A 15,758-nucleotide genomic window follows, 5' to 3' on the forward strand; every position below is an offset into this window, starting at 1 on the left:
AGAGGGGAGTGGAAATATTGTAGAGTGGGGTAAAAAAGGGCTGGGAAGAGAGGGGGCAAAGTGTGGATGGGGTTTCCTTCCTCTGTGAGTTTGGTGAGTCTCAGCTTGTATGTTTAGAAAGAGATAGAATGGACTAACAGTCCGTAAAAAACAAGATTTGGCGTACAGAAGTCCTGCTTGCCTCTGATCAGGTATCTCTGTTCAAGGATGCTATGGGGGTGGGGACACACCAAGATTTAGCTAGGATGTCATCTCTACATCAAGCAACACCATATTTAAGAATATGGTAAATAATCAGACTGTGGTTAATGAATCAGCTTCAAAGCATGGGTTCATGGGGTCAGCAGTTAAGAAAATCACACTAACTTTTCATTAATTCAACCATGGTGTCACTTGTATTTTTTCCTGGTTAGTTGGCAATCCTATGAAGTAGGCCCTTGCTTATAAAAACCTTTCCCACAAGACAGTTGTCATTCTTTATAGCACTGCACAAGAATCCTTGTTGGTTTGCTGCAATAAATGCTGCTATTCTTGGTGAACTTCTGGATGCTCCATGAGTGCTACTCCTTTAACATTACACTGAGTATATCTCTCTGGTAACCCAAAAACACACACCTTGATAACAGGTTTACCAGCAGTTCCATTAAATGTGACTAAAAGTCATCAGAACAGCAGAAGCTTGGACATATTCATGCAAAGAAACACAAACACACAATGGCATGTACAGATCTAGTTTATAAAAGGTAATAGCCCATGTTCCAGTTAAATAAATATTAGTTGCATACCATATATTTAGACCTCTATTGTGGTAAATTGTATTTAGGATAAACTTTGTAGTGGCCAGAATGAAATGCCGGTATGCTAGTCACTTCTTTCAAATTTCAAACAGTGAACTCTGATCAGCAGTTGTGTCTTCAGTATGATATGGCAATTTGCCTTTAAACATTTAACTTTGGTCATCAGATTATAGAGCCTGTCACAATGAATGCATACATAGAATTTTACAGAGATGGGCTGTGGAAAGCAGAAACTAAGCATGGTATCAATAAATCTCCAGTATCAAGGAAGGAAACCTATGATTTCCAATACAAGCATTCTCTCTCTCTCTCTCTCTCTCTCTCTCTCTCTCTCTCTCTCTCTCCCACACACACACACACACACACACACACACACAGAACACACACACACACACACACACACACACACACACCCTAGGGGATTTTTTTTAGATGCAACACTCTAGTCTCCCTTTCTATTTGAAAATTCCATGGTCTTCTGGTTCAGAGTCTCATGCCAGCTGTATCTTAGCTAGAACTCCACCAATAGAAAACTATTGACAGGCACCTTGGTGCCTGCCTCTTTCAATGACCCTGTAAAACCTGACAGTCTTTCTCCGAAGACTAGCTGCAGTCTTTCAGTGTTCATCCTAAACAGTCATTTTCCAGCACTTGGTGAATCATCTCTCTCTCTCTCTCTCTCTCTCTCTCTCTCCTCTCCCCCCCCCCTCCTCAAAGCCTTTTAAATATTTTTGTGGATGGCTTTGTGAAAGATTTATCCTTGCTTGAGATGCTGTATAAAAATCTCATCTCTTACAAGGCTTTATATCGTTGCTATTGCTGCCACAATATCACCTTTCAAGTCTCAATCTTTTACCTTTTGGAAGCCTCCATGCCTCTAGCAATTTATGACACAGACTGGCCGCATTATTTCTTCCCCCTCCTCGCCACCCCTTAGGATGGTAGCTTGCCGTACAGTCTAAGCTCTGGCAAAATTACCATTTGTTATGGGTAGCAGCCACTTTCATTGGGCATTTTAACTTGATCATATGATCCTCAGTTAAAAAAAATAAGATATATATTTTGTTTAGGGAACTTCTCCCACTTTCCTCCTCCCCCATATGGAACCAAACCAGCTCACAAAAAGAACAATGCAATATAAATAAATGTAAACAAAATGCAAACTGCAATGTAAAGAAAGAAGCAACCCGCCCTCACAGAAAGTAAAGAGAACATTCCAGGCTAGGCAGCTATCCACTGGATTGGTCCATCAAGGCCACGAGCCCAATGTGAGACTCTAATCCACAGGTTAAGAGCTAAGGGCCAAGAGCCCAAGGACTCACCTCTGTATCCCAGGTAGTGCCTGAAGACTACTAAGAGTTCCTTCTCTCAAGTGAAGCTGTTACAAGTTTAATAAAGCAGCCCTATGGATTAGAGTCTCACATTGGGTGCTATTCAATGCATTGCACCTTCTCCACTGGAAACCCTTCCAAAAACGGGTAGCCCAATGCTGTATTGCCTTTCTTGGGTCAGAGTCCTGTGATTGGTCCTTCACTTCAGAAGGGACGTTCCTCCTCAGACTGGATTCGGGTCATGGGCAGAAGAGCCTAGGTGGGGTAAGAGACTGAGGAGCTGCTAGCAGGCGAGTTGGATTCTGATACAATGGATAACCCCATGTCTGGATACGTAGGGCCATTTTGATGTGTTGCCAGCATGATTGTTTCATCAGAAGGTGTGATTTGTCGGGGGGGATATGTCCTAAATTCTATGGGACATCTCTAGTTACGTTAAGGCTCTGTTCTACCAGAAGCAGGAGGCTGTTTTAGGAATTTGGGAGGTCAAGTACGATGTTGTCGAGTACAAGGGTTGTTTTAATGAGAGCAACCAGACAATATAACTATACGGGGAGTATTGTACATCCCTTCTGTTGCTAGGAGATTCTGACAGCAATGACCATGCCCCAGGATCTTGTTCTGCAACACCCTCCACATCCTGGCCTACAGAGAAGCTCTGAGCCTTCTTCCAACTACCTTTTATACTAATTTGGTTAAGATGCTGAACTTCAGGCTGTGGAAGGTCGGTAGTTCAGCAGTTCGAGACCCGAGTTGCCGCATGACAGAGTGAGCTCCCGTCTCTAGTTCCAGCTCCTGCCAACCTAGCAGTTCGAAAGCAAGAAATTGCAAGTAGATAAACAGGTACCACTTCAGTGGGAAGGTAACAGTGTTCCGTGTGCCTTGGTGTTTAGTCATGCCGGCCACATGACCACAGAAACATCTTCGGACAGCGCTGGCTCTTCAGCTTTGAAACAGAGATGAGCGCCGCAACCCTAGAGTCGGATTCGACTGCCTTTCCAGCAAGGGAACCTTTACCTTTACTTTTTAGCCTGCTAAGTCATACTAGCCAGGTCTTATGATCAGGAACACCTGAGAGTCATGCCTCCCCCATTAGGAGGCTGAGAATAACAAAAGACAGCCCTATGTACAGGTATATGCAGTAGGCTTCATCAACCTATGGCAATTAGTGAATACTTTGACTTTAAAAGATCTTGCTATAGACCTATCAAAAAACCCAATTCTGGTACATAGTTTTTGTTTTGAGATTTTGCTATGAAGCAAAGCAGCTGGGTTTTTTTTAAAAAAAGTGGTCTTGAGCTTTACGCTATTTCCTGAACAAGAGGAACAAAAATGCTGTAATGTAGCCGTAATGTTACTCAAATTACAATGATTTGAGCTATTTGCATTTTTCAATATGCAAGCATTAAGAAAGCCTTTGAGATGTTTATAAAATAATGTCTACATTTTACTGTTAGCATTTTATGTTATGAATTATACCCATGGCTTAAAAGTAATGTACAACTCATTATTCTCATTCTTTTCCTCATCTTGCAGATTGTGAGTGTTGGAAAGCATGTTAAAGGCTACCATTACATCCTTGCAAACCTGGTAAGACCTGTTTTCCCAAGTAACTTAATGGTCGGCTAGTATAGTTCTCCATAGCCCTATCAAACTGAGACTGCAGTTCAGGAGGGTGGAATGTCATTACTTAGTGAGAGCAGTTCAGAGTACCTCACGGGTAGCCCAGTCTACAACCTAGTTAATGTATTTCGATTTATGCCTGTTTAATCTCCTTGATTTATATTTTATTTATTCATTTATTTGCATTTTTACCCCACCCTCCCCAGGGTGACCTGACCCATTCATAAGATTTACTACAAGTGCAAATAAATCTGGAAAATGGGGCATTCTGTCTGTGGCATTAGGGCAAAGTAGCAAACTGTACAGAGAATTGTAATATTTCCATTTTCAGCTACAAGGTTATCACATATTTTCCACCAAAAATATTGGTGCTAGGAAAAATCAATTCTATCCCCAGCATCTACATCTCCCCCTGGTATTTTTTTAAAGGATAGGCATCAATATGGCTATTGTTCCCACAGCAAGGCTAATGCCCTGTCTTTTACATGTGGACTGCATAGTGTGCAAATTTCTTAGAATTGGAACATCTGGAGGAGGTCTGCTCAGAAGTAAGTCCCAATTTATTCAATGGAGCTTACTCCCAGGAAAGTGTTCTTCCGATTGGAGCCTTATTGGGCTAGTGTGCAAATGCTAATATGTGTTTGGAGTATGTTTGACCAGTTACCTGTAAATTGTAAAGACCCACAGTGTTTTATAGCACTGCTTTACCTTAGCCCCTGTAATTAAGGCCCTATTAATAAATTTCATTTTAGCTGTTTAGACTCTTGCCTTTTGTTTAAAGTGCACCGTAATCACAAAAACAGAGGCTAAATTTTCCTGGCTGACTCTTGTGCATGCTAAAAATAGCTAAAATGCTTATTGTATATGATGGTCTAAACATGTGTACAACCTTTAGCTACTTACAAGGTCAATGAGGTGTGTAAAATTGGTTTGTGTGTGTGCCTGTTTAGGGATTCAGAGATATTTCTTTGGAAAGGTTTATGCATGGAGGAGCCAACGTCACTGGGTTTCAGCTAGTGGATTTCAACACATCTATTGTCTCTAAGCTCATGCAACGATGGAAGAAGCTGGATCAGAGAGAATACCCAGGATCTGAGACCCCTCCTAAGGTACCTTGCTGCCTCATATATCACATTATAGTGGCTGTTCAAGAGGTTAGCTTAGATTATGAAAGGTGTGTGTTGGGGGGATGAATTGAGGTATCAAATGCTTAAGAGTGAACCAATCTTACCAAGGTAAAAAAAATAAATAACATAATGCCGATACACATTTTTCTCCACTTGATTAGTATACCTCTGCCCTGACCTATGATGGAGTGCTTGTGATGGCTGAGACTTTTCGTAATCTTCGGAAACAGAAAATTGATATTTCTCGGAGAGGGAATGCTGGTGATTGCCTTGCAAATCCAGCTGCACCATGGGGCCAAGGTATCGATATGGAGAGAACACTGAAACAGGTATGGTTATTGTAAGGCTTAATTCCAGCAGTGTTTTTGTGATTGCCTTGTGTCCTAGCCTGGATGCCATGCTAGAGCAGATTACAAACTGTTAATGTGCATAATGGATTATAACGACTGGTCCATGTTTGCTATTAACTATCTATGGTATACTTGGTTTGCTTTACAACACTTTCTCACTTGTCCTTTCAACAGTATGGTCACGAATAGTGACATTGGCTGTGGCTTGGCGCAAGATGGTGCTGCCTCTAATTGAACCGGTTTAAAGTGTTGCAGGGCATACCAGCCACACAGTACACCCTCCAGCGGGTACCCACGCAGACATCCCGTGGTCAAGCATCCACATTATTGCACCACCTCAGCCCCCCAAAATTTCAAAACACATATGTGTGAATGTGCATTCATGTGTGCACATAACTGCATGTGTGCACATATATGCACATGCGCACACATGCACATATAGGCAATTTAAAAAAACCAACCCAGTGGCAGAATGGATCTGCAGGTTCAGAGTGCCAAATCCATTCTGCACACGCTCCCCCGCGTTCAGACATCCGGCCATGCACAATGACTGTGCGGGTTACCAAAAGCACCACTTGTGATGTGGTGCCTTTTTAACTCAGCTCCAAGTCATCTTATGATGGGATAAGTATGGCTGGGGAACGCCTGGCAGATGTGGCTCTCTGACAGCGCCAATTTGATCTGGAGGGGAGGAGTGGCTGTGTCGGGCCAAACTGCTCGTGTGATCACAGCCATTGTGGAGACAGAGAAGTGAAAAAAAGGAGAAACTTGCTGACTTATTTATAGTTGTGCACTGAAGGCTTTACAACAGCTTGTACTAGGATACAGGTCCCCTAAGGACAAAGGCAACACACATCCGCTGAATTATAGTTTTTTAAAAAAGTATTGGTGGTCATAAGTAGCATTGGAGGAACTCCAGACCTCATCCTCTGCATCACCATGGCTGCTGCATCACGCCATCCAACGAGGAAACGTACTGCGATGCTGGACACAGTTATACCCATCTAAGTCCATGGAAGTTAATAGGCTCATGAGAAGGAAACTGTTTAGGATTGCACTGTTTGAAATGCAGTCTGCTCATTCAGGTTGAGGGCAGAAGGCATCAGGCCAGTGGCTCAGTGTGCTTCTCCAAGACTGTTTGCTCAGACCTTTAGAGCTGGGGAACTGAGGGTCACCCAAACAGCCCTGTACATGGAGAGATAGTTACAGTGTTTTTTGCCTACAGCTAAAGTGGACTGTGAATGGATAGAGGACAAGTATTCTGCTCCTGGTATTGAGCTGGTTACCTGCAGTGTTCCCTCTAAGCTGAATTAGTGTGAGCTAGCTCACAGATTTTTAGCCTCCAGCTCACACATTTTTATCTCAGCTCAGGAAGGATGGCTCCAGAACACACTAACTTATGCAGTAGCCAAATCACCTGCTCACAACTTTAATGCCGGTAGCTCACGAAGTAGAATTTTTGCTCACAGGACTCTACAGCTTAGAGGGAACATTGGTTACCTGTATTTTAAGTTTTCCCACATCAAGAAACTTTTAGTGTTATTTTATTTCTATAGCATCTTCAGTGTGCGTGATGTTTTGCAAAAGTAATGTAAGCTAAATATGCACAGTGGGCCTGCAGTCACATAATGTGATTGTTATAGGACTTTGCTATATATATTGCAGAAACTTTTAAAGAACAGCAGTGTTGGGAGCAGATTAGGCCTTCATCACACAGAAGAATATGCACATGATTAAACGATAGTAGGTGGACTAAAGTGGATTTTGGATCCCGAATCTATATCATACCTAGCATAACAGTTCTAGAAATGCTCTTTGAAATCCAAATATGTGGACTGGGCTATACTAGTATCATCCCAGCTGGTCGAAAGCTATTATATGTTTTTCTTTAGCCTATTTGAAAACATTTTGGTAGGAGCTGTGCAGGTTAAAATTTCAGTATGCACCTCACTGTCAATTCTTCATCATACGCTGAGGAAAGAAAATGAATTTTTATATGATTGCTTAAGAATTATCTGATCTTTTTGCATGCCGAATTTGTCATTTTGACAGTATAGATAATGTTTGGGGCCTTGTGTAACTCACAAAGGTAAAAACAAAAATACCACATAGTTCTCCTATCTTCAACAATTTAGAAAGAAGAAATTCAGAGTTATTTTTCACTGTTGTCATGGCTCTGTATTCCTGATTAATATGGAGGCTCCAGATCCCTGTCAAAATGATTTAGCTTCTTGTTTCAAGGCAGGACAGCTGAGTCCGTGGGAGGAGGAAAAGAGAAGGAGATCTCTCCTACAGCAAAATTTAAAATCTTGCAGTTGAGCCTATTCAACATAGAAAGGGGAGACATGGAACAGAAGTGACTGCTGACAGCTCTGGGCCTGTAAATGGAGTGCTTCAGAATGGGGAGTGATTTGGAAAGGAAGAACGCTAATTTACATGCGGATATCGGTGCCTATGGACAGCCATTAAAAATGGAGCATGCTTAAGTCTTACACATAAAAAGAGGTAGGAAATATGAGAGCGTCTCAGAAGAGTGATCCTCCCTAAGGACGGAACTGAAGAAGGTTTGATACAAGGCAGCAGTTTTGAGCTGCGTCTCCTCGCTCTTCATCACTGAGTCAGGGGTACCTGTATGATCACAAGGTGGATTTCCTCCCAATCGTTGACTGGTAGCACGGGAACATATTGTGGCTAAGGCTTCCTAAACCTTACCAAAAGAAGAGAAGAGAACTTTGGGGGGGATATTTTGGGGTATTTTCTGTGTGTGCGTGTGTGTACCTGGAAGTCACACAACCTCTGGTGGCTGACCCCGACTACCTGGAGGATATTCAGAGAGGTGGCTGAAAGCCTGCCTCTGTCCTTCCCGACTTGGTGTTCCTTGGAGGTCTCCCATCCAACTACTAACCACAGTCGCTCCTGCTTAATTTCCAAGATCTGACAGGATCAGGCTGACCTGGGCTATCCAGGTCAGGGGAAGAAGATAAGAGAATTTGAAGTGGGGCTGCTGATTTCAACAGCATTCCTAACAGCGCTCATCCTCATTCTGGAAGCAAGCACAGCACTGGACAAAGGGAAGGCTCAGGGCCAGAAAAGATCGAGGCCAGCCTACATGGGACAGTAAGGGAGGGTTTACGTCCACCTCTGTGCCAGTTCCCTGATTAAAAATGCCCCCTACCCTGTGCTGATTTAAGACAGTAGGGGGGAAAGACAGACACCGTGTATTGTTTCTGTCTGGTTTTGTTTTGGATTTTTGCCTGTGGGGAAGTTGTTTTTTAGCTAAACCTTTTGCTTTGGTATCTGATCAGGTTCTCAGTGCCATGCTGGTAGTTTGGCACTCATTTTGTCCTAACAGGTTCCTGAAGACAAAAGGTTTTTTTAAAAAATGGCAAAAATGGGCTCCTCTCATTGATCCCCAATGCCGATCATCATCCCAATTTGTGGTGGGATGCACAGTCTAGCATTACAGGGGATGTGTTAGCCTTCTTCCTCATGATCCTCATCAAAGCACTCTTTGAGGATAATTCAGGGTGGGCCTTCTATCTTCCCTGGCAACTTATTTATGCTTCCCTAGAGAAGGTTGCTTTATGATTTAAGCTGTCCTAGAACTGTTTAGTGTAGTAAAACCAATGTGGTTTTTAATGACGTATAAGTAGAGGCCTAATGAAGCTGCAAGTCGAGACCACACATCTATTTTTGGTGGCTGTTTCGATTCTGATGTGTGATTCTAATGGGGAGTTGTTGTTTTTTTAAGGATTTGTGAACTTTCTTTACAATAACAAATAGTAGCTTTTATTTAGGATGCTGTGACTTGCCTTGCATTCCCTTCAGTATTTCAAAAAGGCATCTGTATGGAGGTTTTATTGATACGCAGGCCAATTTGAATGCTGTCAAAAAATTTACGCTATCGATTGGCAGACCTTTTCATAAGGCTGTCTGACCACTTTGTTGCCGGCGATGGCATGACTTTTCATCACCCATACATGCATTGATTTTAATTTCTAATTTCTAAGGTTCGAATACAAGGACTAACAGGAAATGTGCAGTTTGACCACTATGGTCGCAGAGTCAATTACTCCATGGATGTGCTTGAACTGAAGAGCACAGGTCTACGAAAGGTTTGTGCCTTGCTTAACTCGTATGACGTGGGACTGCTCTTAAAGATATTTCAGTTAAATAAAAATGGAGATACCTGTTCATTAATAATTAGAGGTGTGTCATTAGACTTGTTCTAAAATATTGTCATTGGGTGCCACTTTTTTTTTCTGGGCTCAATTTAAGATACTGCTTTCTGCCCTTAAAGACCTTCCTAGCCTGGGATCCACAAACCTGACTGTTGTCAGATAATTTTTCTGTTTGTTTGTATGGAATGGTTAATACTAGTTGTAAGATACAATTGTTTAAATGTCCTACCCAGTACTGATTTTTAATAGAAATAATAATAATAAATTGTTCTATGAATTTATTAATGTCTCATGTGATATGGCCTGGAATCCTTTTTTTTTCTTCTTCAAAGATAGGCCCTTGCATTTTTCACTGCATTATTTCACACCAGCAGATATGTTACAAGCATAATAATGTACAGGTACATAGGAGCATAGTTAACATATTGTTAAAGTTATGTAACCACTGGATTGTAATACCTCTGTAAGTAATCCCAAAACGTAAACCTTGGGGAAATGTATTGCAGTATTTCAAGGAACTGGTTTCCTCGAGTATACAGAATTTTAGAGTAAGTAATCTATAATAAGAGCCGGAGAATTTTCTCTGTGCTTCCATTTCTAATTACAGTTCAATGAGTCTTTCTAGTTCCAGCTCCATGGGAAATCATATGCTACTTATAAAGATGGTGTATGTATGTGAAACAGAAACAGTTAAGTGTATCGATGTCCAGTCCCTGTTCATCTGGGTATGAATATCTGAAGATGCAATACTTTTCCAGTGGTGGTACCTGGCTAGGGATGCCAGCCTCCAGGTTTCCCAAACTAGATCTAGCCATCCTCACCCTCCCCCATCCCATGCACGTGGTCAATGAGGACCTGACAACCCTGTACCTTGGTAGTGGAATGCCCTCACCCTAGAGGCTCATTTGGCACCTACTCTGTTTTCCTTTAAGCACCAGGCCAAAACAGTTAAACAGGGTTTAAACTCTTAAGTTGTTTTTACAATCTGCTTCAAGTCCGAGGACTATTCATTTAGTGCTGCCAAACGCTTTTTATGCTGGGTGTTTTAATGTGTTTTTCTGCTTCTGGATTTTATTGGCTGTTTTTAATGGCTGTAAATTTTCATGGGTTTTTAAGTGATTTTTATTTTGTGAGTCCCTTTGAGAAGGTCTCTCAAAAGTTGGTGTGTACATAGTAAGTCAAATAATTGATCTGTCTAGCCCAGCGCTATCTATTCCATCTGACAGCAACTCTTCACCTTTGCAGGAAAAGGTCTTTTTTCTGTCCTGCTATCTGAGGTCCCTTTAAACAAGCAATGCAAGGACTGAGCTTGTGATCTCCATGTGTTTCTGCTATATTATGAAATTTAGGTGGGGATTGTGGCTTTTCCTTTCCTTATCCTAATCCCTTCTGCCTAACAGGTTATACTAGCTCTCTGCCCCATGGACTTTGGTTCAGCATAAGATTTGTGTGTGTGTGTGTGTGTGTTAAGTGTTGTCAAGTCGCTTCTGACTTATGGCAACTCTATGAATGACCAGTGCTTGCCCACACGCAAGCACAAGCTTTTGCCCACCCCCCACATCCTTGAAGGAATCATGTGGGAGGGTGAGCCTATTGGAAGGCAGTGCGGGAGCGCTGACCTATCAAGGAAGGCTGGCCAGCCAGATTTAGTGGCGGCAGCCATTCCCTCGCCCATTCCAGCCAGAGATGAGCTCAGGAGCGGAGCATCATGTTGACTGGGAAGCCCAGTAGAGCCTTGTGGTAGAGACGAACTGATGTGTTTTGCCATTGGCTGCCTCTGCATAACAACTCTGAACTTCCTTGGTGGTCTCCCATCCAAGTACTAACTATGGTTGATCCTGCTTTGCTTCCAAGATCTGATGAGATCAGGCTAGCCTGAGCCATCCAAGTCAGAGTAGCACTATTATGCACATGCATAATACCACAAAAGTGGATTGGTGGACATCAGGAACCCTGCCAACAACTGGTGATAACCCTTCCTGGCAGCAGGTCTTGCAGGAAGAGCTGGCCCATCTAACAATTAAATAACACTGCAGTAGACAGTAGGACAATATTTATGTAATACAAGGATGGAACCCAGTATTACATAGGATCTTCATTTGGGGCAGGCAGGCAGCATAATAGAGGGGGCATTTTTTAATTATGATTTATGGTTCAGTGTTGGAAATAGAGGAACATTGTCTAAAGGCAACAGGCACCTCGAATATATCATAAGAGAAAGGTGGGGTAAAAATTCATCTAAATATATTAATAAATGTTCTCTAAATTCACAGTAAATCATCTGTGAATTGTAGCTCTAGAAATATAGGCCTCAGGTGATCCCAGTATCCAGTGCACTCAAATTTCACTCCCAAATTCTATCTGGTTCCCATTACCCCTCCTCAGTGTATTGCAGCCACTGTTTCCTGATTTTTGGTTGCATAATAAGACAACTCCAGGCGCCACAAGTAGATGTGTCTGATTTCTGTGAACTACTTCTGATTCAGTTCTGTGAGAGTTTATTAATTATACCTACCTATATCCTTTGTCATGCAGTCTTCCCTGTGGTGCCTGTTTATAAGCTATAATCCACAAAGTCTCTGAAAGCTTTACACATCAGTGTTTTTATAATATTCTGTCTTGCTCTCAGTTCTACACACTTTAGTTCTTAGTTCTTCTTTCAAATGCTCTGGAATGCTGTGTTCTTGTGACTTCAAACTAGAAAAGGTGGATAATAATTATCAGCATGGTATCGCCCAGAGAATCTCCTCCAGCTCCTATGAAAATTGCGCATGGTGCTTGCAGTTGGCCGTAGCTCTATGGATGACTGCCAGGTGCAGGAGTGCAGGCTAGTAATCTCCATCCTGCACGTACCCAGCATTTATTACTTCCTATACTTCACTTGCTGTACCGATGTTCTGATCAAGGACAGGTCATCAGAGACAAACACAATTGAACTAATAGGTTTCCACTTCTGTTGCCAAATGACATTTCTGTTCCCTGTGGTTTGTATATAATACAATTTATGATTCTTTCAGTAGTATCAATTCAGGACACCCCTTTTCCACACATTTGTAATTGTATTTGTGTGAGGGTGGAGGGAAGAGAATGACTTTCCCCTTCTACCCTGCACATGGGCATGTATTAATAAGAACATAAGAGTAGCCAATGTTGGATCAGGCCAATGGCCCATCCAGTCCAACACTCTGTCACACAGTGGCCAAAAATACCAGGTGCCATCAGGAGGTCCATCAGTGGGGCCAGGACACTAGAAGCCCTCCCACTGTTGCCCCCCCCCAAGCATCAAGAATACAGAGCATCACTTGCCCCAGCCTGTGAGTTCCTATCTATACCTTGTGGCTAATAGCCACTGATGGACTAATAGAACACTCCCAGGGTATTCAGCTTCTCAAAGATTTGTATTCATTTATTTGATTAAATTTCCAACCTGCACCTCTCAGTTCGGCCCTTTTTTTAAAAAATGAGTCAAGGATATCACAGCAAGGCTCAGAGAAGACAGCAACAGTCTCTCACATCTATAAGGATCAAAATGTTATTAGTTGGGTGAAGTCCGTGTCCTGAAGTGCACTATTAGATTTTTCAACCTTATGACTGAATGTAGACTATAGTCTTTTGTAGAATGCTGAAGATGGTATGATACCCATGATGAGCACACACATCCAGTCATTGTTTCTACCAAACAGGTTTTGCAGGATCAAAAGATGCTACATTTTTTAAAAAAAATCCAGGCTGTTGAGTGGGTCAGATTTGAACCCAGCTATATCTAATGCCTAAAGAACCATTGTAAGGTGTTCCTGGAGTGAGGTTCAGTCCAGAATGAATATGATGATTTTGTTGATGTACACAGGCACAAGCAATTGATAACCAGGTTGATTCAGTCCACTGTCTACTGAAACATGTTAGGGACACTATGAAGCCCAAAGGAAATCACATGGAACTGAATCAGACCTTGTGAACGCCATCTCCTGATCTTCCAGATGGGTTGGCATTTGCCCAGTAAGCTTTGGTGAGCTCCAGGACTGTCAATACTAAGCAGTTCCAAGACGTTTGATAAGGAGGTTGATTGTGACAATGGAGTATGCATTGAACTGGACAACATTCTTTAACTCTCAATGCTTCAGGCTTTGCAAAGAGTGGAGTGGAGCTACACAAGATGCTATGTGATGACTCAATAACTCTGTTGTAACATATCTGAGCTCTCTTGGGCCACCTCTTCTCAGAGTTCCCGTGGCTTAAATCTTCATTACGTCTGGGCCACCTGTGTAGATTCCATGGAGATAATGTCCTCTCCTACCATGGTCCACCCAGGATGCCTAAAAAATATCGCTCTCCCACTCCTTGCAAGAGGTCCCCCTGGGGAATTCCCCTGTTCCCAGATAATAGTGCTTTGAAGCTGACCTGATAAATTAAATATATAAATGTGGCATTTTATTACATTTTTATCCCATTCTTCCTCTAAAGATCTCATTCCATACCTGTCCCACTCTTTTATCATTTCACCAACTATTTGAAATAGGGTGGGCTTAAGAAATAGTGACTGGACAATGTCACCTGGTAAGTGTGGCTGAACAGGTATTTGAATCCAGGTTTCCCTAACCAGAGTCCAGCACTCTATCCACTACACCACAGTGGTTCACATTCTATAAGTGAAAATGCTGTAGTTTTGTTATTCAAAAACCTGCAATAGCAGCTTGATCAGAAATAATTTTTGTTAAAAATATTTGGGTATATCACGGCCAATGATGCCTCTTCCATGCCATTTTCAATTACCTTTTTCTATTTCTAGCCTAAATATTAAGCTACAGGTTTGGGTATATCACGGCCAGTGATGCCATTTTCAATTACCTTTTGTCTATTTCTAGCCTAAATATTAAGCTACAGCAGTACTTCTCAGCCAAGTCTAACTTTTCCTCCCACATTATAACTCCTGCTGCTCATTCATGCTCAAGTTAGAAAGAGAAAAAGAAATCCTCTGATTTCTGAGTAAAATCCCCCATCTGTGTATATGCTTTATATAGATCTTTAGGATTCTCTAAGGTCTGATGTTCTGTAAAACCCAATATTAGTTATTGTATTCTGAAACTTCTTTTTAGAAGATATTTGATTGCTAAAGGCATGGATACTGGGAATTGTTTAATACAAGCTTGTACTCCTAACATCCCTTAGGAAGACCCGGAGAAAATAACTGTAGCAAGGAATGTAAGTTATATTAACTGAGTAGGGACCAGGATGAGGGGCCAAAGAACTGCATCGCAGGAAATGGTAGTATCCCTTAGTATGTTTTTGGCACCTGCTAAAATGACTGGATAGCATGGCTGTTCGGGCAATAATTTGTTTTTATGCAATACTAAATATACTGTGAGTGATGATTCCACAGATGGGAGAGGGGAAAGAAGTGAGATGGCTGATTTTAAAAAAGTATGAATCAGTCTAGGTTTCTATCAAGTGTTCCAAGAACTTCTATTCAGTTCTGAAGGTAAAACCGGATTAGCCTCTTCCAAATAACAGCCCTCACAAGCAGTTTCCTTGCGTGAACCGTGTAATGTGAGAGAAGTTAACTTGCAATGTTGTAGATCACTGAAGGGAAGGAGAAAGTTCAAGTGCATTTGGTTGCTTCCGCATTACACTGCTCAAACAAGTAGATCAGAAGGAAGATGTTTGTCTTTGGATATCCCAGGTAACCATTTTCTCTATACGCACTGTCTTTGTTCTAACTTTAATTAAGCTGTTAATCTGTTTAATAACTAGTTTCTAACCTGATCACATGAATACTTATTCTGAAGTAAGTCACATTTAATTCTGTTGGACTGTGTGTACAGGATTGGGAGTAAGCCTCCTTAAACTAAGTTGCAAAAGTGTATGTAAAATGTTATCAAGGGTATATAAGTATGAAAACTTTGTGCATCTGTTTGTTTCAGATTGGTTACTGGAGTGACATGGACAAATTAGTTTTGATCCAACATGAGCCAACAATGGGAAATGACACATCAGCCCTTGAGAACCGAACTGTAATTGTAACCACAATCATGGTAAGTTTGTATTTCTGGTATTTGTAGGCCTACAAGTCATTTTTTTTTCCTGATAGCCCACTAATTGGCCCATTCCGATATTCAGAGGAATGAGGGATGAAATATCTTAAGTATTTTGACCATTTCTGATTGTATCCTCAGATCAAATCAGGGAAACCTTTTTTATTACCTTTTTTAGGGAAAAAAACATCTTGTTGCATTCAAATATTTGTTGGAAACAAAAATTAATTTAGCTAGTCTCTGTGATGTGTGATATACTACAGACAAAAATAAATTTTGAAAGAGAGAAAAATACTAGCTTTCTGATACAGCTGTCACTT

The 15,758-nt window shown here is 41.5% G+C and overlaps 1 protein-coding gene across 3 annotated transcripts in view; it reads left to right on the forward strand.

Moving 5' to 3' along the window:
- GRIA4 (glutamate receptor, ionotropic, AMPA 4) overlaps nt 1-15,758 on the forward strand; it is a 329,532-nt gene that overhangs the window by 234,735 nt on the left and 79,039 nt on the right. For all 3 annotated transcript variants that reach the window (XM_015412885.1, XM_015412884.1, XM_015412886.1), the window contains exons 5-9: nt 3,665-3,718; nt 4,702-4,860; nt 5,040-5,207; nt 9,239-9,343; nt 15,328-15,438. In XM_015412885.1, the coding sequence (XP_015268371.1) occupies nt 3,665-3,718; nt 4,702-4,860; nt 5,040-5,207; nt 9,239-9,343; nt 15,328-15,438 (597 nt within the window). The remainder of the gene's footprint in view (nt 1-3,664; nt 3,719-4,701; nt 4,861-5,039; nt 5,208-9,238; nt 9,344-15,327; nt 15,439-15,758) is intronic.

The sequence above is a fragment of the Gekko japonicus genome, unplaced genomic scaffold (assembly GCF_001447785.1).
Source record: "Gekko japonicus isolate JY-2015 unplaced genomic scaffold, Gekko_japonicus_V1.1 scaffold1448, whole genome shotgun sequence".
Classification (NCBI taxonomy): Eukaryota; Metazoa; Chordata; class Lepidosauria; order Squamata; family Gekkonidae; genus Gekko; species Gekko japonicus.